We start from the raw sequence: 26,521 nt of genomic DNA, 5'->3' as shown, positions 1-26,521 counted from the left end.
TTGATAACTACTTTTAACTGCTACGAGTTTAGGCTGGACATACCGAAAGTAGAGTTATAGTGAGACAGTATTAGCGAGTAACTACTAAGAGGTTAGAGACAGATTACTGAGTTGTTAAGGAGATTAGAGAGATCTTGGAATGAGATCGACATTGACATTGACATGTCATTGACAGCTACATGACATTGACAGTGACAGTAAGTCTCTCTAATCAGTAGGCTCACTAACACCAGTCGCTGGAGTTGAATGCCCTTCAGGTTTAGTAAACCAAATGGAGCGCGCGGCGGGCCGTCGGTGAAAATAGACTTCGCGGAATGATTCCATTAGCGGAATATTCCACTAGAAGTTAGCGGGCCATCGGCCAGTAGCGACACTATGATTTAGTGAGGTTGGTTTAGTGACAGTAGTGATAGAGTAGAGTGTGTAGAGACAATAACAAACCTAAATGAACTGTAGTAATTCGGATATCTCCATAGGAGTATATAAGCAGCGAGTTCCCCCACTATATTAAGTGGTAATAGTGTCATTAATTATCTAAGTGATCCTTAGTAACGTAACGTAAACTATCAGTCACTATTCGTAGTGACATCTTTCACTAATTTTTCACTCCACTAACACTCCGCGGAGTTCCTGATCCACTATATATATTACTGAGTCCCCACTAATTACACTAATTACTGATTCACTACTTCACTAATAATTATTATTACTACCCACCAATCACTACTCACTACTCACTACTCACTACTCACTACTCACTACTCACTACTCACTAACTAGTCATGTCCTACATAGGCTGGACCATTCATGACTGGAAACAGTTTCATTATAGTGCAACCCCTAACGAATCGTATGCCTTACTCGCTAATTTATTAGCTACCCAATCACCAGCACCTAAAGACCCTGCCTGGATCTCGCTAGCTTCTACTGACAATTTAAAACATCAATGGAATGTCTTACAATCTCGAGCCAATAAGTTGGATTTACCTCTTTATGGTGTCCCAGTAGCCATTAAAGATAATATCGATGTTAAGGGATTTGAAACAACTGCCGCTTGTTCGGCCTATGCTTACACACCTAATGAAGATGCTACTACTGTTAAATACTTACGAGACGCTGGTGCAATAATCATTGGTAAAACCAATTTAGATCAGTTCGCTACAGGACTTGTTGGAACAAGATCTCCCTATGGAATTACTCCTAATACTTTTAATTCAGACTATGTAGTTGGAGGTTCATCAGCTGGTTCTGCTTCTGTAGTGGCTAGAGGTATTGTTCCTATTTCTTTAGGTACTGATACAGCGGGTTCCGGAAGAGTTCCAGCAGCTCTCAATAATATCATTGGATTAAAACCAACAAAGGGGGTCTTCTCGACTGCAGGTGTTGTCCCTGCCTGTAAATCACTCGACTGTGTATCGATCTTCTCCCTAAACTTACAGGATGCTCAAGTAACATTTGAAGTTATGGCTCATGAAGATGGACTCAATGATGAATATTCGAGACCTTTACCACTGAATCCACTATTAAAGTTTCCTAAAGTCCCCACTATCGGAATTCCTACCAATTTGGAATGGTATGGAGAAACTGAAAATCCTCAATTGTATACTAAAGCAGTGGGAGTATTTGAACAATTGGGTGTTAAATTTGTTCCTGTAGATATCAGTCTTTTATTGGAATTAGCTAAATGTCTTTATGAAGGTCCTTGGGTTAGTGAACGGTATACTGCCCTTAAGGATTTCTTAGCAACAAATCCTCCTGAAGATACTCTAGATCCAACTGTCGCTGCTATAGTTCGAGGAGGAGAGAAACATTCAGCTGCTACTGCCTTTGATTATGAGTATAAACGTCAAGGAATCATTCAAAAAGTTAAACAACAACTCAAAGATATTGATGTTCTCATAGTTCCTACTGCTCCGTTAACTCCTACCATTAAACAGATCCAACAAGAACCAGTGCTCATTAATTCTTATCAGGGAACTTATACTAATTTTGTTAATTTGGCTGATTTATCGGCGCTCTCGATTCCAGCAGGTTTCCGTAATGATGGTCAACCATTTGGTATCACATTGTTATCAGAAAAGTTTAATGATTATGCCCTTTTGGAATTGGCTTGTCGGTATATGAAGCCATACTCGTCACAAGTACAATCACCAAAAGGTCATTTCTATGGTTGTTTAAGAGATAAGCCAGTCAGTGGATTGGGTAATGAATTATTACCAAACGTTCCTAAACTCAATCCAAATACTCATATCAAATTGGCCGTAGTGGGTGCTCATTTAAAGGGTTATCAACTCCATTGGCAATTAGAGAAGGTTCATGCTTCATTCATTGAATCAACTACAACATCTCCTCACTATAAGCTCTATGCTTTACCCAAGACTGGACCTATAGCCAAGCCAGGATTAAGAAGAGTTGGTGATACTGATAATGGAACTTCTATAACTGTAGAAGTATACTATATCCCTAAGGAGACATTTGGAGACTTTATAGCGATGGTACCTGAACCCCTTGGAATTGGATCAGTCGAATTAAGATCTGGTGAATGGATTAAATCCTTCATTTGTGAAGAACATGGATATAAAGCTCCAGGCACTAGCGATATCTCCAGCTATGGAGGATGGCATAATTATCAAACTCATTTAATTGCCAGTCAAAATAAGAAACCTTTCAATTCAGTATTGGTAGCCAATAGAGGAGAAATTGCAGTTCGTATAATTAAGACATTAAAGAAATTAGATATTAAGGCCATTGCCGTATATTCTGATCCTGATAAGTATGCAAAACATGTATTACTTGCTGATGTAGCTATTCCATTACATGGAACTTCAGCTGCTGAAACTTATATATCATTAGAAAAGATTATTGATGCAGCTAAACAATCAGGAGCTGAAGCCATTATACCTGGTTATGGATTTTTATCTGAAAATGCTGATTTTTCTGATAGATGTAATAAAGAAGGAATTGTATTTGTAGGACCATCTGGTGATGCAATTAGAAAATTAGGTTTAAAACATTCAGCTCGTGAAATTGCTGAACAAGCAGGTGTACCACTTGTTCCTGGTTCAGGATTAGTTAAAGATGCTAAAGAGGCTAAAGAAATTGCTGCTAAATTAGAATATCCAGTAATGGTAAAGTCTACTGCTGGAGGAGGAGGGATTGGACTTCAAAAAGTTGATTCTGAAGCAGATATAGAACGAGTGTTTGAAACTGTTCAACATCAGGGGAAATCTTACTTTGGCGATTCAGGAGTATTTCTTGAACGATTTGTTGAAAATGCTCGTCATGTAGAAATTCAAATGTTTGGAGATGGTTATGGTAAAGCCATTGCATTAGGAGAACGAGATTGTTCTTTACAACGTAGAAATCAAAAGATTATTGAAGAAACCCCAGCTCCTAATTTACCAGAACTGACGCGAATTAAAATGAGACAAGCAGCGGAATCACTTGGAAGTCTTATGAAATATAAATGTGCTGGAACTGTGGAATTCATTTATGATGAAAGACGCGATGAATTTTACTTTCTTGAAGTTAATGCTCGACTTCAAGTTGAACATCCCATAACTGAAATGGTTACGGGACTTGATTTAGTGGAATGGATGTTATATATTGCTGCTGATGATCCACCTGATTTTAATCAACCAATAACCATTACTGGAGCTTCAATGGAAGCTCGACTTTATGCTGAAAACCCCGTAAAGGATTTCATGCCATCACCCGGTCAATTAACTGAAATTAAATTCCCTCTGTGGGCTAGAATTGATGGATGGGCAGAAAAGGGGACAGTCATATCAGCCGAATATGATCCTACTCTTGCCAAGATTATTGTTCATGGAAAAGATCGTAATGATGCTCTTGGTAAATTACGTCAAGCCCTTGATGAAACCGTTGTATTTGGATGTGTTACTAATATTGATTATTTACGTTCAATTGCTAATTCCTCCATGTTTGAACAAGCTAAAGTTGCCACTAAAGTCTTGGATACTTATGATTATCGTCCAACCGCCATTGAAATCATTAATCCGGGTGCTTATACTACAGTTCAAGATTATCCTGGTCGTAAAGGATATTGGCATATTGGAGTTCCACCATCTGGATGTATGGATGAATATTCATTTCAAGTAGCTAATCGAATAGTTGGAAATGATAAACTGGCTCCTGGTTTAGAAATTACTTTAAATGGACCTAAATTACTCTTTCATCATAATGCGGTAATTACCGTCACGGGTGGACAAGCCGAAGTTGATGTTAATGGAATTTCTGTAAATCAATGGGAACCCATAAACATTCATCGAGGTGATAAATTAACTATTGGAAAATTATCTACTGGTTGTCGAGCATATTTAGCCATTCGGGGTGGAATTGATGTTACGGAATATTTAGGATCTCGTTCAACATTTGCCTTGGGGAATTTAGGTGGTCATAATGGTCGAGTACTTAAATTAGGAGATGTACTTTTCTTAGGTCAACCAGAATTAGCCAGTTGTACACTTGCTGCTCCTGTGTCTGAACCAATGACAATTTCTCCATCATTAATTCCTGATTATTCTTCAAAAATTTGGAATGTGGCTGTCACTTGTGGTCCTCATGGATCACCTGATTTCTTTACTACTGAAGCAGTAACTGATTTCTTTTCTAATACTTGGAAAGTTCATTATAATTCTAATCGATTTGGTATTAGACTTATTGGTCCTAAACCAACTTGGGCTCGTCCTGATGGTGGAGAAGCTGGTTTACATCCATCCAATACTCATGATTATGTTTATTCTTTAGGTGCCATCAATTTCACGGGTGATGAACCCGTCATTTTAACTTGTGATGGTCCATCACTTGGAGGATTTGTATGTGAAGCTGTAGTTGCTGAAGCAGAAATGTGGAAAATTGGACAAGTTAAACCGGGAGATCAAATTCAATTTATTCCAATTAGTTATGATACTGCTAAATCATTAAAGAAACAACAAGATACGATAATTAAACAACTTTGTGGAGATTTACCATCGATTGAAGGTAAACAATTAAAGTCACCCGAAGATCCTGTATTATATCGATTCCAAGTTAGTGAGAATGCTCCTAAAGTCACATATCGTCAAGCCGGTGATCGATATATTCTTGTAGAATATGGAGATAATGCTCTTGATTTAAATTTATCCTATAGAATTCATAAACTTATAGAAATGGTTGATGAATATCATACCACTGGTATTGTTGAAATGTCTCAAGGAGTTCGATCAGTCCTTATTGAATATAATGATGAAGTAAGTCAATCACAATTATTACAAACACTCATATCTTATGAACGAGAAATTCGATTCATTAATAAATGGAAAGTTAAATCAAGAATCATTAAATTACCTATGGCATTTGAAGATTCGAAAACTTTAGCAGCTGTAACCAGATATCAAGAAACCATTAGAAGTCTGGCTCCATGGTTACCAAATAATGTTGATTTTATTGCTAATATTAATGGACTTAAACGTGAAGATGTTCGAGATTTAGTTTATACGGCAAGATTTCTTGTTCTTGGATTAGGTGATGTATTCTTAGGAGCTCCATGTGCGGTACCATTAGATCCTCGTCAACGATTATTAGGAACTAAATATAATCCTTCAAGAACTTATACTCCTAATGGAACAGTAGGAATTGGAGGTAATTATATGTGTATATATACTATGGAATCACCAGGAGGGTATCAATTAGTTGGTAGAACCGTTCCAATTTGGGATAAACTCACTTTGGCATCACATTCCGGTGATAAACCATGGCTTTTACGACCATTTGATCAAGTTGAATTTTATCCGGTTGATGAAGAAACGGTTGATAAGTATTCGGAAGAGATGAATGCAGGAAAGTTTACCGTAGACATTAGTGAAACCGTATTTGATCATGGACAATATTTAGAATGGATTCAACAACATTCACAATCCATTGATCAATTTCAACGATCTCAAGGAGGTGATAAACTTGCGGAATTTAATCGACTTATCCAAATCTCCAATAGTGAACTTGAACAACAAGTTGATAAACCTCAAGATACAGAAACATTTAGTGAGAATGCCGAATTAGTTTATTCTGAATATTCAGGAAGATTCTGGAAATCTCTTGTTAATGTAGGAGATACCGTTAGTGTCAATCAAGGATTAGTGGTGGTAGAAGCTATGAAAACAGAGATGGTGGTTAGTGCACCTCGAGCAGGGATAGTAGTTAAGATTTATCATACTAATGGAGATATGGTAGATGCTGGAGATTTAGTGGTTGTACTAGAGTAGTTTAATTAGTTTGTTCTACAGTTAGTAATGTTTAAATAAATAAATAATCGTTAGTATTAAGTTACTTAAGTTACTTAAGTTAAGTTACTTAAGTTAACTGATGCTGAAACTTTGTTTCATTAAATTCAGTTAACTTTATACACTTTTCCTTACAGAATTGTCCAATAGCTTCAATTACAACTGGATCGTTTAAATAATAAAATGATCCATTCATCCAATTTAATAATTTCATTTGTTGACTCGATTCCACTAAATCAACTTCCATAAAGTAGAAATTAATGAGGGACAGTAATTGATTATTATTATGATTAATAAATCTCTTAATTAAGAAATTTAATATATCATTAGCTCCCATGTTGCTAAGTAATTTAATGGCCACTAATAAGTTATCGAAAGATAAATGTCTGAATTTATTCATTTGTAAAAATTTCATCATAGTGTTAAATTTATTTCTTATAACTTTATTATCAATTCCAAGATTTTTAGCTTTATTTAATTGATCAAATAATTGGCGAACTAATTCACTTTTAGCTCCATGATCAGGTAAAAGTTCAGAATTATCATTATATAATTTATTCATTCCTCCAAGATCTTGAGCAAGGATTCTTGTAGATAATTCTTTAATGGATTTAGCCGGTTTATATGAATATATATCATCAAACTTATTATTGTTTAAATTATCACGTAATTTAAGTAAACTTAATCCTTGTCTAATGGTTGGAGATAAATCACAATACTTAATATACATTTGTAGGAAAAGTCGACCATCATAACTATCATTAATACATTTAATTAAATTATATTCAATTAATAATTCAATGATTTCTTTACGATAAACCTCAAGATGATTAGTATTAGTAGATAAAATTAGTTCAAGTACTTGACTGAATTGTCTCATATCTCCAGTTTTTAATAAAGCATTTAAATAAGAATTATAAATGGGAAATGTCGAAGCACTAAGTTCAAGTTGATTCAAATTATATTGATTAATTAATTCAATAATAATATCATATCGTTCAAATTTACTTAATGTACTGAAATATTCATCAATCCAATTCAAATCCTGATTAATTGAATAAATTAATTTAAAGAATTCTGGTTTAATCAAAAGATTCTTAAATTGAATATTTTCACTCGATTGACAAGCTGCAAATAAATTCCCAAGTAATTTATTATCAATAGGACTTCCATTTATCATACTTATTAACCATTCACTTTCCATTAACATTTCTATCAATTTAATATTAACTTTATCACTTCTTAATGCCATTAATCGAGACATTAATTCTACTTTCAAATCATGATCAATATTCAGGGTCCATATTCTTTTAATAAATTCTCGTCTGGTAATATGAGAATTTCGATCTAAATATTCATTAATAAAATTATAATTAATTATAATTTCCCATGTCATACAACTAAAATTATATCCTTTAAAGAATAAATCAATAAATTTATTAATTCCCAATTTATAATTAACATTTAATAAATAACTTAAATTCACATTATAATTTGATTTATTTAATGAACCTTTCTTATTCTTATTCTTATCTTCTATGGAAATTCCAAGTAATTTACATGCTTCAATCATACTCGTAGTTAATTCCAATTTATATTGATCATGAGTAATCATTAAAGTTGAAAAATGATTAATTAATTCATCTCTAAACGTTTCAACTTCTTCACCTAATTGTAAATAATGATTATCACAATCTTCAAATTGATTAATTAATTTGGCTTGAAATTCAATAATCTTTGTCATGGTCGTTGAATAATTATGGTTTTCATTATCATTTTCAATTCCATCACCTCCCGAATTATATGACATTAAGAATTTAGAAATGGTAATTAATCCAAACATATTATCTCTTTGAATATCGATTTCATCAATTAATTTATTAATAAATAATGAATTCATAATTAATTGAATATTATAATTCGTGATTTGTTGTTGCCTATTTATATCCACTTCAATTCCATTAACTGTACCAGAATAAGGAGGAATTATAACATATTGAAGATATTCGGCAAGATAATCAGCAAGATCTCGAGGATTTGATTCATAATGTACAGCTTGATTTTCAATTAAATTCCATACTAATCCATAATAATAATGATTAAATGGTTCATCATCAGGTCTATTATAAAGAACTCCATTAAATAAATAATTAAGAACATTCTTAAATATCATTATATCATAAATTAAATGATTTTTTAATAAAATTTCCTTTAAAATTTGAAAGATTCTTTCATGATCTCCTAATTCAATGGCTTTATTTAATAATAATTCTCGACAAATATATCCATCTTCTTTCATAAATTGAATGGTTTTAGTATCTTGATAATCCTTTCTTATAGCTACAAAGTCATATAATTCATAAACTATTTTATAATGTTTATCATTAATATCATTAATGGGAATTTCACAAAGATATTTGGATATTAATGTATTATAAACATGAACTGATAAATCCGGTAAATAACTAATATTATTAAATTGTTTAATTAATTCATGAGCTTTAAATAATTTATCCAGTTCAACATTTATAATGGACTTTAAATATGATGAAAGTAAATTAGATAATTGAAGTTTAGATGGGGTATTATCTAAAGATAATGATTTCTTATAATCTATTAAAATATCATCAAGAAATTGACTAGCTAATGATAATTGTTTATTATGAATTAATGATTCAACTAATAAAGAATAAATAATAAATTCATCAGCATCTTTATTTTGATATTCACAATAAATTTCATAAAGATTCTTAATATAATCATGAATAAGTAATTGGGATGAATCTCCTTCAAATACATTAAATTGAGTAAAATTTGAACTAAGTTTAATAAATGATTTTAAATCTTCAAATGTAAGAATTTCAAGTTGTTTAATTTGTTTAGCAATAGTTTCAATAACTTCTGTATTTAATAAATCAGGATTAATATTTAATACATTAACCAATTTAGGAATTATTAATGATAAATCAACTTTATCTAATGACATTATTGAAGAATATAAATCAATAGCAATTTTACTAAATTCTTGTCGTTTAGTTATAATTTCAGCGTAATGAAGTTGATTATTTGATGTTAAATTATGACAATCTATGGCACCTTCTAATAAAGTATTTAAAATTAAATTATAAGTATCATGATTTGGTTTTAAACCACTAGTTAATATATCTTGATAAATAGTTAATAAAGTAGTTAATTTATTTTCAATAGCTTCCAAACTAAATTCCGAATCTAATGATCGTTTAATGATGGAATTTAATACTATATTATATAATTCAATATTTGGTAAAGTTAATTGATTTCTCTTTAATGATTGATATAATGGATAAATCATATTTAAATCTTCAGGTTGAGTATAAGTTGAATAAATCTGGGTTATACCAGCTATTTGGGTATCTAATAGCGATTGTTCAAAAGTTTTAGTTGGTTTTGGAGCTGATGATTCATCGATTAATTCTATTATTTTAGCATCTTCGGTTACTGCATCCTTTTTGGTGGTGGTAGTAGTGAAATGACGGACTTGATTAAATTGATATTGAGATTGATAAGGTTTAGTGAATTTAATATGACTATGATTCGAACTTAACGAAGTGTATAAGAATCTCTTTAATGTATCAAAACTATGATTAATATCTAAATTAAATTGTTGAATAAATATGACGGTTGATTTCTTTAATTGTGATACATTTTCACACCATAACGTACATTGAAATCGTTTACTCTCACGAAGTAAATATTCTAAAATGTATCGTTCATCTTCAAATTGTTGTTGTTTCCTTTCAGCATCATGATTATACATTGAATAGTATAATCCATAATGACCATTATCAATACTTAAGAAATGACTTTCTCCAGGATTTGATGGATGAGGTCCTTCATTATCCCATCGTCTATTGTAGAAGAAATTATATCGTACAAGGGATGTGGTATAATGATTTAAGTATGAGTTTTGAAAGAATTGGATCTTGTCTCTATAGTTAGTAGGATACTTTGAGTGTCTAATGAGATTCATAAACACCATGATGACTATGAGTTAGTGTACTGTGTATGACTCCTTCTATAATGAATATCTATTTTGGCTGCCATTAGCTGCCCTCTGTAATGTATGTAAATGTAAATGTCAAGGTGGCCGTAAAAATTTTATGGTCTGACTTACTGTTAGTGAAATTTGTGTCTAAACTTACTTACTAAGCTAGTCGCTAATTACTGAGGAAAAACTAAGGAGCCTTAACCTGTTCAGCTTAACGTCTTCACTAATGAGTTACTATGTAAATTGATGGTTTGACCTTCAATTTATGAGGGCAAATTGGTAGGGGACAAGACACGGAGACAGGGACGGGCTATTACGGCGTCTGCTAAAAAATCGTACGGAGAAAAAAATGAGTTACTGGTTCGATGGCGTTAGTTAAACTGTAAAAAATCAGTGCGGAAAATTTCGGATCGGACGTTAATGTCCTGTCTGATTGGCTGACTCATAGTCATTAACTATAATGTTAGTGGTTCAATAAAGTGGGTAGAGTTTAGAGCACTGTTTAGTATTATTGTATGTAACTGTGGGGAATCTTCATTTGGTCATGTAACATAATATATAATGTATAGTACTGTATAGATCAAACAAGTCTACTGTACTGTACTGTACTGTATAGATCTAATAGATCTAGGAATCTAGGAATGAATTCTAGATTTACTGTGTTATACTGTTCTGAGTAGTGTATGAACATTTAGTTCATATTATTCTTAGTAATACATTCATTGTATCATAATACATCCACTATTGTATACCTCGTATGATGCTATGGTTATTAGTATCTCGATGTCGTATGAATTCTGCGCGCAATGTATTTCCCGTTTTGATTAGCGAGATTTAACGCAAATTTGTCTTGTGACTGGTCCAAATACCGAACTTGTTCTTAAACCACAAAGTGGACACACTATATAATGATGATAATCATATAAAATGATGATCGAGAGCCTCAACAGTGCCTTGAATTTAGATTTGTTGTACTTGGCTAATTTATAAGTATCGTTCTACTCTAAAGGTTATTTGTATAATAATAAAACAGGGAAATTACCTGTACATTTAGAAACACGGTGGTAACGTGTTACATGGGGAAAATAAGGTTAACAACCCACTTATGATCTGTGTAGACTATTATAGTATATTGCTCTTAGCACATGAGTGCATGCATGTAACAGGATTATACTCAAACTATTGTTGACAACTTCCTCAAATAGTGTCACATTCATTATCAACGCTGCCGGTCGTAGTTCTTCAACTATCTCCGATTCAATTCTGGGACCATGGTCATGGCTTGCGGTAATGGATTGTGGCTAAGCACCCCTTTGGTGCAATCGAATAACACAATTGTTGTTCCTGTTGTGGTAAATATCTTTTTGACACTAGTCTTCCAACTCCTCAACATCATTAATGAACGTAATCTAAAACATCATCGAAAGGCTCAACGATTAAGGAAAAATGAATGCTACGATCCATGCTTCTACTTTCCACGATCCTTGAGCTTCAGTAAAACAAATAAAACAAACAAAGATACTACTACAAAAATAACATGTCCATAAACCATGTACTTCATACACCTTTGATTTCTTTTGATTTACTGACTGTCATCATCTTCTTTTTGATTAGATATCAGTGTCTTGAATGAATCGGATAAACCTAACATGCTAGTGGTAATACTTTTCCACTTGAAGAATTAGTCTATTGATATTTTCAAGATTTAAATAGAATATTCTAATAATTAAGATATATATCACTGAAATTTAATGAAAATTGAAGAATAGTTACTGGTTTAACACAAACTCGATCTTTCATTAACTCTCCTATTACCTTTTCAACATTTGAAATAGAAATCGGGCAATATTAGCTAGCATATTTCTGCATATATTCATTGAGACATTAACAGAATTAAAAATCACCGTACCATTCAATTCTAAGCCCTGACCAGTCATTGTATCAGCCTTATTGGCGTCAAACAAGGGGCATTGTCGCATGGATACTCAAATGGGAAAACTTAAAAGCTTATCAACAGATTAAGCCTTGGAAATGGAAATAGCAAGTGTTCATTCATTGTTATTCAGATGAGATTTATTCTTGCTTCTAGCGTTTGGACTTGTCCACTACATCTGTCTATCTTTACTATACTTCAAGGCCTATACTATAGTCATATACTCTATATTTAACTCAATAGATTTAAATTTTCAAAACGCAAATTTCCTAATCCAGAAGGTGTCCCCCACTATTGTCGCCGTGGATAAATAATATCTTATCGAAAAGTGTCAAATTCCGTTATCTGCAAAATTCCGTTTCCGAGCGCAAAGATAACGACAAGTGATTCTCTTTATCATTGCTGGATTTACTAAATAGTAAAAATCTATTTTCTGAACAATATAGATCTAGGCTTTAGCTAAGGATCGCTATTTTCCTTTATGGTTTTAGTAATACATTAATAGATGTAGAGTTCTCCTTAAACCATATACTATAAATCTAAGTAAATATGTCAGAAACGTAGAGTTGCAAAATATATTTCTACAATGAATCGGTGTTAAAACGTTCATTAATAAAATGTCAGATAATCGTTATATCCCTCTACCACAAAGTGCTGGTTATGCTGTGGTCGTTGGTTTAGGAGGTGTGTTTGCTTTTGGTATGATGCTTATAACATATGTCTTAAGAAGATACAATCGAGAAATTATGACTGCTGAAGAATTCGCTACTGCTGGTAGGTCTGTTAAAACAGGTTTAATTTCGGCAGCTGTTGTTTCTTCTTGGACTTGGGCAGCCACATTATTAACTTCAACCACCATTGTATATGACTACGGTATTTCAGGTGGATTTTTCTATGCTGCAGGTGCAACTGTTCAAATAACATTGTTTGCATGTTTGGCTATCAAAGGTAAAGAAAGAGCTCCTGGAGCTCATACATATTTGGAAATTGTTAAAGCAAGATATGGTACATTAACTCATTGTATCTACATTTTCTGGTGTTTAGCTACCAATATTTTAGTCACCACTATGTTATTAACTGGTGGTTCTGCTGTAGTAAATGATTTAACTGGTATGAATACGGTGGCCGCTTGTTTATTATTACCTTTAGGTGTTCTTTTATATACATTATTTGGTGGTATTAAGGCTACTTTCTTAACTGATTATGCTCATACTGTTGTTTTGGTAGTTATTATATTTGTATTTGCCTTTTCAACTTTTGCAACCAATAGTCAATTAGGTTCTCCAGGTAAAGTTTGGGAAATTATAACTGCTTTAGGAGAGACTAATCCAGTTGAAGGTAATGCTGGAGGTTCATATTTGACCTTGAGATCTAAAGGTGGAGGAATTTTCTTTGTTATTAATATAACAAGTGGATTTGGTACTGTCTTTTTAGATAATGGTTATTTTAATAAAGCAATTGCTGCAAATCCAAGAGCTGCTTTACCAGGATATGTTTGTGGTTCATTAGCTTGGTTTGCTATACCATGTTTAATATCAGTAACAATGGGTTTAGCTGGTTTAGCCTTACAAGATACTCCATCTTGGCCAACGGCCCAACGTTTAACTCCAGCTCAAGTATCAGCAGGATTGGTATTACCTAATGCTGCAGTTGCGCTTTTAGGTACTGGGGGTGCAGTTGCATCTTTATTATTGGTATTCATGGCATGTACTTCTGCCTTTTCAGCGGAATTGATTTCCGTTTCTACTATTTTCACTTATGATATCTATAGAGGTTATATTGATCCTAATGCAGCTGGTCAAAGATTAATTTGGGTTTCTCATATTACTGTTATTATTTACACATATGTAATTGCAGGATTTGCTATTGGATTATACTATGCTGGAATTTCAATGGGTTACTTATTTGAATTGATGGGTACTATTGTTTGTGGAGGAGTTTTATCAGCTTCTTTAACATTATTATCTAAGCATCAGAATCATGCTGCAGCAACTTGGACTCCACCAATAGCTACTGCCTTGGCTGTTATGTCATGGTTAGTGGTAACTAAGGTTAAATTTGGAGCAATTAACGTTAATACTACCTATGAAGATATAGCTATGATGACCGGAAATGTTGTTGGTTTATTATCTCCTATAGTTATTATTCCAGTATTAACTATTATATTTAAACCTCAGAATTTTGATTGGGAGATATTGAAATCCATTAGAAGAGTTGAAGAAGATGAAGAAATACTGAAAGCTATACGAAATGTAGATAGTAAGAAAGGTGACATTGAAGTCAATATTCATCCGGTTAAATCTCAAATCAGTATTATTGCTAGTGAAATAGCGGAAAGAAACTACACGCAATTAGAAGAAGAAGAGCAATTATTGGCTAAATCTTATAAGAAGGCTGTTGTGATCTGCAGTGCTTTAACTCTATGTCTTTTAATTCTCTGGCCCATGCCAATGTATGGCTCTTCTTATATCTTTTCCAAGCAATTCTTTACTGGCTGGATAGCTGTCCTTTTTATCTGGATGTTTTATACTGCTTTCATGGTAGTAGTATATCCAATTTGGGAGGGAAGGGAAGCGCTATATACAACTTTCAGAGGAATTTATTGGGATTTGACGGGTCAAACCTATAAGTTGAGAGCATGGCAAGAGGCTAATCCTGAGAAGTTACATGTTGTTCAATCACAGATAGCGGCTCATATGTTAGCTAGTAGTCAATCAAGAGGTCAAATCGTTTATGAAGGTACAACTCCTTCGGGAGGAACACTAACTCCCACGGGTATTGATGAGAAGTTAGCTAAAGAGTATTAGATAGATTTATTCATACAAGGCAGCTTTATTTAGTTCGTTTCTATTAAATATATCAGATTAATGTCTTTAACTTGTATTCCAAAACATTGGATATTCTGAAATTGTAGAGTGAGTTTATATGAGTATATATACTATTACAATCCTTTTGTGTATCTCAGTTAATCAAATACTTGACTATTATTTTGACTCTCTTCGTGCATTATTCGAGACAACTCAAGGGCTAATTGCAAATCCTCGTCTTCTTGATTTTGACTATTGGCTCGTGAATTAACCTTGCTATCATGATAGCTTTCACTCAAAGCTATGGCTAAGGATATATCGTCATCATTTTCTACCTCTGCGTTATATTCTTCTCCATTGAATTTCTCAAATAACTTTCTAGACTCATTCTGAGAATGTATGTCACTATAATATTCCTCTTCTTGTTCTCGTATCTTATTTTTTGTATCGAGACTTTTACTATTAACTTGACTACGTTTTGATTTCTTGGGGTTCTGATTCAATGACGTGAGTGATGCTTCACCAAATTGGAAGTATTGCATAGAATCTCCACTAACTACAATCCCATTGGCTTGATCTATATCTTCATTCAATATTATTTGACTAACTGGTATAACTTGTTCATACATATGTCTGAATGTCTTGGGGAATTTTACTGTTAAATCTCGAACAAATAGTCCAGTATACACATCATAAAGTCGACAAACTCCACTGTAACCACCCACGGCAATGAATAATCCATTTAATGAGATCGAAGTGATTTGAGGTAAATTTAAAACATTCAATGTATGTTGAAGTGAATGATAACTTTTGCCATGATTTAATTCTGGATAAATAGTAGTCATGGGTACGATATCAGACCCTTCATTATTTCCACTTCTTATATTCCAGATTATTATACTATCATCAGATAATAGATTAGCAAACAATAAACCATCCAGTCCAACTATATTATTGTTTCTACTACTACCTGATCTATTAGGTAGAACCCCTTGCATGGTAGATCGACGAATAGTTTTAGAATTATCAAGTTGAAGAGATCTTTGTAATATATTATTCAAATCTCGGAAATTATATGTTTTAATTGTATTTACATGACATACCACAATATTGAAATCTCCAAAGTCAACGTCAAGACTATTTTTAGATTCATTGATAGTTTGATAATATGAAAAGCTAGTAGTATCACCTAATTCTATAGTAATACCTAATTCAAATGATTTGACTATGGTTAAATTTATTAAATCAATTATATGAATATGAGTATTTGTATTAATAATTACCCATTTTTTAAAATCTGAAGCAATATTTAGAATGATTTCATTAGTCAAAGTAAATGATTTGAAAAGGTGACCCTGTAAACTACGAATTTCCAAACTTCCTCTATATGAACCAGATATTATATCCATATGTTTATATTTGGCAGAAGCTCCTGGATTACTAATAATACACATGATAGGACTTGAATCTTCATTTATTTCTGGACGAATTAATTTTGTAGATGAACTAGTAGAATAAGGATTGGCTGTAGATAAATTTTTATATACAACTTGACCATTCATTTTACCTAATAATAAATAATCTGGATTTAAACAATGAGATACTATTTCAAAAGCTGTAGTTATACCTCCAGGTATAAAAGATTGAGCTTTACCATTCTTTAAAGTACATGATGTAATATTACCAAATCTCTTGGAGAATACCATTAATCTTCCCAATCTATTATTAACTTGGAAATTAGTTAAATATGAATCATCAGATCGATATTCACTATCATATAATTGATAAGAATTATGTAAAGCTATACCTTTCTTCCATTTCTTTAAGTAATGTAATCTAGTAAAATATTCGGTAATCCAATTACTGGAATTTGATAATGATGGGAAGATTCTCGGAGTATGAAACTTTAAACTAAATGAATTTGTCCATGTCTGTTTATCATTCATAACAAAATCCCATCTCTTACATACAAGTCTAACTTTATTAAGTTGAATAGGATCAAGATTAGAGAATATAGTCACGAGAACTTCATTGGGTAAATCATTCACATGGACTAAATTTCGTAAAATTACCGGTTTTTTCAATCCAGAAACGACAGTGTTTCCAAGTTGATCGACAACTTGGTATACACCATCGCCTGTTGCATTTGCAATCATCATAGTTACCGTTAGAGATGACAATACATCATATATACAAACAGGATCTACAATATTTATTTATGTGTCAGAAGATATTCCTGCACACGCGCCTCCACACCTGCTAGAGTTATTGCCGAACTATAAGCCGAAGACAAACTATGGTTGTGTCTTGTGGTCAGACAACCAGGGGTTGCTGATACTCCTCCGGCTGGATGCGGAATTGATTACTGTTCATTTGGTTGTTATTGTTGCCAGTGATTCTAATGTATGGTTGTTAATCTGCTCAGACCACTGATTGAAGACAGAGTCTTATTTGTTTATTTAGTTGATTATTTCTTTGCTTTTGCTTTTAGCTTTTTGCTTTTTGCTTGTTTGTTTATTATTTACGTAATTACAACTCTCTTTGTTTACTTGGTACTGCTTATCGGTATTCGTGTCTGTCTGGTGGACCACGTTGTCGCACGCATGTCAACACCGGGCTGCAAAATACCCTTTCGGGACTAGCGATGATTATGGGCTATTTCAGACACTGTTTCCAGACACTCTCTTCAGACACTTTATAGTGACGCACTTTTGTCGTATCTACACTCTTTATCCGTTAATGGTGTTGTCGGTACAGCCGTTCCATCACATCGGTAAGTAAATACTGCAGATGAAGAGTGCATGTAAGATATCTAACACTAAACATTTGACCCTTCATATTACTAGACCATAACTGACCCTCTATCCAGTTCATTCCAACAATTTCTTCTGCTGTTGCCGCTGTATCCGTTCTGTCCTATCTATCTCACCGCTCTTCGCTGACTGCAAAAAAATATGTCGGGGAACCTCCCAGAGAAGCTTCGTCCACCGGCCGGAAAAAAAGTGAAAAATTTGAAAAATTATGGTTATTACCATTCCAACTGCAAAATACGTATTACTTATTGCTGGTAACGATGTCGGACGATACTAATTCCGGAGTGGAAGAACAGCAAGTAGGTAAGGAAATCAATCTTCTGGTGGAATTACCAAAGTTGTTGAATGCTGGAGACAATTTACTCATTCCATCCAACTCAGAAGAAACCTTGAATGATTTAAAACAATCATTATTGATTATTCCTATCACTAAAAATCTTACTAATTATAACTTATTCTTTCAAAATATTAATTTAACTGAAACCTTTGATTCACTCACTACTTTTGGTCAAATTATTGAAGAATTAAATGTACAAGTGGATACTGAATTAAAATTAATTGTAAAGGAAAAGCCATATACTTTAGCTGCAGTTTATGAACAAATCTCGAGATTTAGAGAAGTTATTGGTTTACATTATATTGATAGAACTGCAGAAGACACTGCTGCTTCTAGAGGTGTAAGTGTTTTCAATAATTTAGAATTATCACCAATTTCTGAACCTGTATCAGAAGATAACTCAGAAGAAACCGATAAAGATAAAGATAAAATTCAAATCTCTGAAGATAATTTGAAAATTCTTTCAACTGTTAGTGATGAAATTTCCAACATTTCTATCAAGGCCAATTTCCATCCTAAATTTGACAGTATTAGTGATAAATTGAAAATTCCAATTAAATCATTAACTATTTCTCAATGGTCTCCTGTACCTTCATTTCAACAAAATAAAGGTGACTTATTGTATTTAACTTTACAATCATTAGAAGGAGAAATATTTAATATCACCTGTCATTATTCTGGATTCTTTGTTAACAGATCCTCATCTGCCAATTTTAATCCTGAATTAAAAGTTCTTGAAAAGGGTAAGTTCTTTAAACATTTTATTTTGTATAATTTAGTTGAACAAATCTCTTCATTATTTGGTAAGACCATTGAAGAAAATGAAGTTAGATTATCAACATCTTCTGAACATCCAGAAACTTATTTATTACCTCAAAATTCTACTTTAGCTAGACCCTGGATTGTTGATACCAAAACTCTTACTCATAATCCAGATGGTTCAAGATCTCAATTACCATTGATTTCTAATGGTGTAGATGGTTCTGATTATGTTAAAGATTGGAATGAAGATATTCAATCTATTCGTGATTTACCAACTTCAACTATTCAAGAAAGAGTTCTTAGAGATAAATTAATTCAAAAATCATTTCATGATTTTACTAAAGTTGCTACTGAAACTGCCATTAATATCATTAAAGGTAACTTAACTCCAATGAATCCTAATGAAGAATCTGAAAGACATATATATTTAAAGAATGGTATATTCTATTCTTCTAGTGCTACTACTGCCGATGTATATGAAGAATCGGGAGCTGATGAAGCTGCTAGATATGTTGCTATTAAGGATTTGGCTGGAGTTAAAGCTATGAATAGAGCTGATATAAGTGGAATTCATAATTTAGTTACTGCTGTAGTTGATTATATGGGTAAAAGAATCATTTGTCAAGCTCCAGTTCCTGGTATTTTCACTTCTAATGTTGAAGGTGAAGAAGATGAAAAAGTTGTTTATGGTTTATCTACTGATGGATCTAAGATATTAGAGGATGAATCCTTTGAAGGACCATTAAAATCCATTGCTGAAGTCTTTCATTTAAAGGCTCACAAGGTTGAAGTCAATGAAGATATAAAATCAAAGGGTGAATTAGTTGTTTCTAAGGATACTAAAGGTATTAGAGGTTCTGATGGACGTAAATATGTTATTGATTTATTCAGAACTACTCCTCGTGATATTACATTCACAGAAGCTAACTTTGATTTATCAAGGGAAGATTCTTATCCTCATGGTGAATCACTTATTAGACATGAAGCTATAGCTGAATGGTGGAAACGTAAAGCTTCAGCATTATTCAAAGCTGAAACTGAAAGATTAGAAAAGGAAGGTAAGACTCTTGAAGGTAAGGATGGAGAAAAACCACAAATTGTATTACCAACTGATCAAATAGTTTTCAATCCAGATGCATTTAATGTTGCTGGAGAATCAAAGGAAGATCAAGCAGAAGTTCGAGATATTTCTGATTTTATTAAAGAACATTTAATTAAGGAATTCTTGGATAGTTTTGCTGAACAACTTGCACCATTTGATGGAACTCAATTGACTGATTTATTACATAGAATTGGTATTAACTTGAGATACTTGGGTTATATTGCTGAACAAGCATTAGTTAAGAAGAATGAAGCTATTGAAAAGAATGAAAAAGTCATTGCAGAAAATGAAAAGGAGATTGAAAAGAGAAAGGCTGAATTAGAAGCTGAAAAGGCCAAGCAAGAAGATAAGAAGGCTGAAGCTGAAGCTGACAAGGAAGAAAAAGAAAAGGAAGAACAGGAAGAAGAATCTAAGGCTTCTATTGAACAAGCTGTTGCCAGTTTTGATGTTCTTTACAAACTTTCCGTCCAAGAAATGATTGCTAGAGCTTCTAAACATATCTTACGTAAATTGGCCAGCTCATCATCTCCATTGTTATTGACTCATTTAGTCTCACATTTCCACAACTGTTTATTGGGTAAGGCAGTCAACTCTAAGCCAGTTGCTCAAATTGATGAAACCCTCAAATCTTTCTTAACTGAAGAACAATACGGATTCGTTAATCTCACCAGTGAATCTGTTCATGAACTTGTTTCTAAGGAAGTTTTCTCTCGTTTCAGATACCAATTACCAACTGGTTGGGAAACTTCTTTGATTAGCTCTGCTCAATTATTAAGAGAAATCGCCATCAAATTCGGTATTCAATGGAAATCTCAAGATTATGTATTTACTGCGGAAGAATTTGAAGCTACTAAGGATCAACTTGCTGTTAAGTCTAAACAAATTGAAGTTGGTAACAATAAGAAGAAAGGTAAGAAATCAGCCTCTAAGACTAACGTAATTGAAAGTATTATTGTTGAAAGAGATTCTATTTTTGTTGCTGAAGATATCGTTACATTCGTACCAAACGTTAAGGACTCTTCTTATAGACCATCACTTCTTGATGAAATTTTCCAAGGAGTTAGATCTAATCTCTCTGAAGAGCAAAAGGAATTAGGATTCTCACTTTTGAATGAATTACTTTCCATTAATGAACAAATTTATGGAAGAGTTCATGTTGAAACTTCTAAGCTTTATCCAAGAGTTGCCCAAATTTATTCTGATCTTGGTGATGATAGAGAAGCTGCTCTTCTTGCTCGTAAGGCTATTATTTTAGCTGAAAGAGCTAGTGGGTTTGATTCCTTTGAAGCTATTAATGCCTATATGAATGCAGGTTATTATGAATCTGCTACTTTAAACTTGACTAATTCTTTCAAATTATATCAACATGCTATTAATACTTGGACTTCTGTCTTTGGTAGAGATCATCCTGCTTTAATTAATACTTTAACTAACTTAGCTGATAATTTATTCAAAGTCAATTTAATTAATGAAGCTGCCAAATTATTTGAACAAGCTCTTGAATTATCTATCAAACTCAATGGAGAATTCTCTCAAGTTAATGGTATTATTTACTACCGTTTAGCAAGTTTATTATTGAATGGTGGTAAGTTTAAAGAGGCATTAGAGAAATATGGAAAGGCCGAAGAAATTCTTAACAAGACCCTTGGTCCTTATGATTCTTTATCTAAGCAAGCTTCTAAATACGTTTCCTCCCTTACTACTTATCAAGAATACGTTAAAGTACAAGAACAACAAAAGAAGAAACAAATTGCTGAACAAGCTGCTGCTACTGGTAACAATAAAGTCAGAGTTAAATCTGCTGCTGAAATCTCTTCTGCTGCCGCTGCTTCCAATGGTAAGAAATCGGGTAAGAAATCATCTCCATTACCAGATCCAGAAATTGCTAACAAATCAATTGATGATATCTTAAAATTCATTGAAGGAAACCAACCTTCCAAATCCAAAAAGAATAAGAAATCTAAGAAATAAGAAAAGAAATACACCTGTTTATATAAAAGAACGTTTAAATAATCTGTACATAGTTGGCACACATATACGTTAGTAAATATAGTTCATTTTTATTGTCATTACGTAAATCTAAATAAAGTCTATTCCTGAGGGTGAGAATGAGAATGAGAATGAGTATGAGTATCACTATGACTATCAGTATCATATATGTTTTCATTCTTTTGAGATCCTTGAGGCACAAATCTAACAAATATGTTCTTTCTGAATTTATCAATTAAACGAATACTGGTTTTAATTTTATTTTCAATATCATTCAATGTCTGAAGATCAAGATGTTCATCGGTACTTAAAACCTTTACAAATATATTTGTATTTGCTCCTGTATTTAATACCGATAACAGTGATAATTTAAGCTTATCGTGTAATTCTAATTCAATATTCACTAATTCTTTGATACGATCATACTCTTCAGTTCCCGGTTTTTCACCTCTATCTATCAATTCAAACCATGCAGTCTTGAAACTTCCCCATCCTGCTCTAATAATTAACATTGATACACAAATTCCTCCGATGGAATCCAACCAAGCAATATTAAATAATACTCCACCAGAAACAGTAAGTAACGCTACAAATGCTGTTAATGAGTCTACTCTATGATGCCAAGCATTGGCTACTAAAACTTTAGAATTAGTAGCAGTGGCTATTTTCATAGTCTTTCTAAAAAGTAATTCCTTGACAATGATTGAAGCACCTGCTAACCATGCAGCATTGATATTCGGAACTTCTCTTGTTATTGTAATTTCTTCTGTAATAGATGGTTCATGACTACTATGACTATGACTATGACCATGTGATTGACTATCATCATCTCCAAATGATAAGTTTGTATGAGAATGAGAATGACCAATCTGGATCAAGGAAACATACTCATAGATATAGTTGGGTAAAAATATTTCAAACACTTGAAGTAATGAAGACCAACCTACAGATATACCTGCTAAAAGTAATACTCCACTTACAAGTAATGAACCTACTGTTTCAATTTTACCATAACCTAGTGGGAACTTTGTTTCAGTTCCAACTTTTGATGATACAGATACAGTTGCCAATGTTAAGAAATCAGCAAACATATCTGATACTGAATGTATAGCATCGGCAATAAGGGATTGAGAATGGAAATAAATACCCCCTATACCCTTTGAACCGGCCATAACTACATTAACTAGTAATCCAATCCAGGTGATCCTTACAGCTGGGTTCTTCAAAGATCCCTTACCAATGGACAACAATTCATTGGGCTGATGATGGGCATGAGAATGGCTATGTCCAAACAAGCCATGAGATTCATCATGACTGTGTGTATGTGATTCATCGTGACTGTGAGAATGCGATTCTTCGTGACTGTGAGTATGAGACTCTTCATGACTCTGACTATGTACATCAGTATGACTATTGACCTCATTGGCCTTACCATCCTTACTCCGTGTTGATAGCACACGACGCGAAGACATTATTATAAACAGGTTTGATACAATATGTACAGGAGGAAGTGATACTTTATTATGCAAAAGATGAAATCTCCGAGATACTACAGGAGCATTCACTTGCACTATTGTTCTGCTAATGGATGCAATTACCGACATCATATTTTTTTCCTTAGCTAGATTTTGTGATGAACACAATTGAACAGTCTGGCAACTAGCGAACAACGTCAATTATTATCACCACTTCGCAAAACCTTTGGCTTATGTACGGCAGTAATTGTTTCCAATAGAAAAATTTCACCGCAACTAATTGTTAGACAATGTTGATAGTGGTGATCTGACTTTTTTTTGCCTCTATTGCACTACGAGTAATTCGTTACCGATCACGGAGCTACTCCTATATTATTTAGATTACTATATACTATACAACACATAATTAAGCAAATAAACTACTGATATCTTCAATAGTACTCTTTTCTCTTCCAGTAGGTGGAGCAACAGGAGCAACTGGTGCAGCAGGAGCTCCAAACGTCGTAGGAGCTCCAAATGTTGAAGCACTAGCAGTCGCAGTTGTTGCAGTCGCAGTCGCAGTCGCAGTCGCAGTTGTTGCAGTCGCAGTCGCAGTCGCAGTCGCAGCGGATGTACTACTACCACTACCAGTCACTGGCTTACTACTTACTTTTGCTAGCTTTCTAAGAATGATAGATTTCTTCTGAGAATTATGTAAGCTTTCTTCTAATTGATGAGTAGGATGCCTTAAATGCATAAAGTTACAAATATCTCCTCTAGCACAGTTTGATTCTTCGTAAGCACGACATGTAGCATCATCAATCTTATCAACTGGTGATAAATCACAATACACTGGTTTTCCATTATACCATTCTTGGTTTAATATGGCAGCAGCACGAGCAGCTTCCTCTTTACTATGATATGTAACATAAACATTCCCATTTAAATGATTATTCTCATTTTCACATACTGCAAGTTCCACTACTTGACCAAGAGAGGCAAACTTTATAAATACATCCTCATAAAAGTGATCAAAAGTTTTCTGAATCTGACCATCATCTACATGAGTGTCATTCTTGTTCAACTTTGGATTCTGATATAAGTTTGGTAGTATTATAACATTAGATGATGTTGGCTTGACATGATTTCTAGAACATTTCTCTCCGTGTCTACAAGCCCCTATTCTACTGTAAAATTGACAGTTCAACCTGGAACCATCCAGGGCTGTGATATTCTTATGGACTACCTCTCCTGAACTTCCACGTTGTGTTAAGGTATAACTCATTTTGCTTTTGGTATAGATCTGCACTATGAAACAAATGTGTAATTAGACTTGTAACATCTTTTTTTTAAGACTGAGAATATTAAAAAAATAAAATAAAGACTGTATTGAGGCTATATACTATATATAGAGAATTATATAGAGAATTATGGTAACGAGTCGATACTGGCAAACACACTTTCGACATATGAAATAGGTGTCCAATTAAAGGCCTTGACTGCCTTAGCATTAGTAGTATGAGTTCTTTTATCTAATAATGGAACTACAAGCTTTAAAAGAGGTACGAAAAGAGCCAAAGTCCGTAAGAGCCATGATGGCAATACTCTTGTAGGTAAGTTTGAAATTTTAACCTTATTGTTGATATTATTTGCTGGAATTGCATAGTGTTTTCTGATAGCTGTAGCAAGATTAATAAAAGGATAATCTTCTTCATCATTAGAGTCTACTATGTATCTTTGATTCTTAGCAAATGGTTCAATCATACTTCTGTATGTAATATAAGCAACATCTCTTACATCGACTCCACTGAAATAAATTCTAGGTACTCCAAATTTCATCTTTCCATCAACCAAGCTCTTAATAATAGCTTGGGCAGTAAGGGAAACCTTACCAGGAATATTGGGACCATAAATTGCAGGAGGGTTAATAACAGAAACTTCTACTGGATGACTGGAATTGACATTCTTTTCAGATTTTACCCAATCCCAGACGGCAAACTCTTGCATAAGTTTTGATTTAGAGTAAGCATTTGGAACATCCTTTGGTGTGGAGAAACATTTCTCATTTGCTAATGGTGGAACTCCAGTTACAGGATCAGGTTTACGTCCATCGTATTTAACAGCTGCACAAGATGACATAACAACAACACGCTTAACATGATATTTCAAAGAAAGGTTCAAGATTCTCAATGTCCCTTCGACGGCAGGCTTGACCATTTCATCTTCTGTTGAATCATGTTCACCAATAGGAGAAGCAATATGTAAAATGAAATCAACACCATTAATTGCTTCATCCCATCCACTGTCTTTACTTAAATCTGCAGAATAGTAAACTAAATTTGATTCCAATAATTCTGGAGTCACCAATTGGAAAGTTTTCCCAGTATCTTCTTTCCCCTTAACATGATCGTATTTATTCAAGGCGACCAAATCTTTATTCAATTCTTTAGATCTATCTAAATTTCTAACAGTGGTACGTACACTATACCCTCTTTGTAATAATTGGAATATTGTAAATGTAGCAACAAAACCAGTACCACCGGTAACCAATACTAAATGGTTTGCAGCCATATTAATTAATTAATTAATTAATCTTACTCTCCAATCTTTCACTATTATGTTAAAAGGAGGAATTACTCACATTTTTATATTGCGTCTGTATTCTGTGGTTCTACTATTCTTTTATGTTAAGATATATACATTAGGTCTATCGACTGGGTTATTCTATAGAGATTGTATATGGCGCCCTTAACTCCGTTTTGAATTGTTTACAAAAGTCGAATTTTTAAAGTTATTGCGGAACATAATTAACTTCCATCTTGAAATGTCAACAGAGATGCATAGATATTGTGGTATGCAAATGTGTCGCAGCATGTATAGGTTGCGAAAATGGCCGGTTAACTCCGTGTAAAAGCTCTTTAAATCATTTCCTTACACCAGCGAAATGTGCAAGATCACAACATTTCAGGAATACTTCAGAAATAATACAAGTGAACTGTTTTGATTGATTATTTGT

The 26,521-nt window shown here is 33.3% G+C and overlaps 8 protein-coding genes across 8 annotated transcripts; 3 read left to right on the top strand and 5 right to left on the bottom strand. All coding sequences in view use genetic code 12, as the record gives it.

Annotated features, from left to right (window-relative positions):
• The first annotated feature begins 300 nt into the window (after positions 1-300).
• On the top strand, positions 301-6,284 carry DUR1,2 (bifunctional urea carboxylase/allophanate hydrolase). The gene has a single exon (XM_064884887.1). It carries the CDS (start codon positions 783-785, stop codon positions 6,261-6,263), a length of 5,481 nt encoding a protein of 1,826 aa, XP_064736891.1. The 5' UTR covers positions 301-782; the 3' UTR covers positions 6,264-6,284.
• Positions 6,285-6,351: 67 nt separating this feature from the next.
• On the bottom strand, positions 6,352-10,299 carry RPM2 (ribonuclease P; the record flags this gene model as incomplete). Its single annotated transcript, XM_064885567.1, has 1 exon — positions 6,352-10,299. The coding sequence occupies one exon, from the start codon at positions 10,297-10,299 to the stop codon at positions 6,352-6,354; it is 3,948 nt and encodes a 1,315-aa protein (XP_064736890.1).
• Positions 10,300-12,573: 2,274 nt separating this feature from the next.
• On the top strand, positions 12,574-15,127 carry RJT21DRAFT_51326 (sodium:solute symporter family protein). The gene has a single exon (XM_064884888.1). It carries the CDS (start codon positions 12,859-12,861, stop codon positions 15,046-15,048), a length of 2,190 nt encoding a protein of 729 aa, XP_064736889.1. The 5' UTR covers positions 12,574-12,858; the 3' UTR covers positions 15,049-15,127.
• Positions 15,070-17,221, bottom strand: RJT21DRAFT_122453 (SCF ubiquitin ligase complex subunit). Its single transcript, XM_064882410.1, has one exon. The coding sequence runs from the start codon at positions 17,205-17,207 to the stop codon at positions 15,207-15,209; it is 2,001 nt and encodes a 666-aa protein (XP_064736888.1). The 5' UTR covers positions 17,208-17,221; the 3' UTR covers positions 15,070-15,206.
• Positions 17,222-18,040: 819 nt separating this feature from the next.
• RJT21DRAFT_122452 (translation initiation factor 3 subunit) lies at positions 18,041-22,187 on the top strand. Its single transcript, XM_064882409.1, has one exon. It carries the CDS (start codon positions 18,122-18,124, stop codon positions 22,031-22,033), a length of 3,912 nt encoding a protein of 1,303 aa, XP_064736887.1. The 5' UTR covers positions 18,041-18,121; the 3' UTR covers positions 22,034-22,187.
• On the bottom strand, positions 22,107-24,080 carry RJT21DRAFT_122450 (uncharacterized protein). Its single transcript, XM_064882408.1, has one exon. The coding sequence runs from the start codon at positions 23,656-23,658 to the stop codon at positions 22,153-22,155; it is 1,506 nt and encodes a 501-aa protein (XP_064736886.1). The 5' UTR covers positions 23,659-24,080; the 3' UTR covers positions 22,107-22,152.
• On the bottom strand, positions 23,933-24,883 carry RJT21DRAFT_133393 (uncharacterized protein; the record flags this gene model as incomplete). The annotated part of the gene is made up of 1 exon (XM_064883194.1): positions 23,933-24,883. Exon 1 carries the CDS (start codon positions 24,788-24,790, stop codon positions 23,933-23,935), a length of 858 nt encoding a protein of 285 aa, XP_064736885.1. The 5' UTR covers positions 24,791-24,883.
• On the bottom strand, positions 24,870-26,473 carry RJT21DRAFT_122448 (uncharacterized protein). The gene has a single exon (XM_064882407.1). It carries the CDS (start codon positions 26,074-26,076, stop codon positions 24,934-24,936), a length of 1,143 nt encoding a protein of 380 aa, XP_064736884.1. The 5' UTR covers positions 26,077-26,473; the 3' UTR covers positions 24,870-24,933.
• Positions 26,474-26,521: the final 48 nt, after the last annotated feature.

Source organism: Scheffersomyces amazonensis (genome assembly GCF_036850825.1).
Source record: "Scheffersomyces amazonensis strain UFMG-HMD-26.3 chromosome Unknown RJT21scaffold_6, whole genome shotgun sequence".
In the NCBI taxonomy this organism is placed as follows: domain Eukaryota; kingdom Fungi; phylum Ascomycota; class Pichiomycetes; order Serinales; family Debaryomycetaceae; genus Scheffersomyces; species Scheffersomyces amazonensis.
This window is presented reverse-complemented; position numbering and strand designations above follow the sequence as displayed.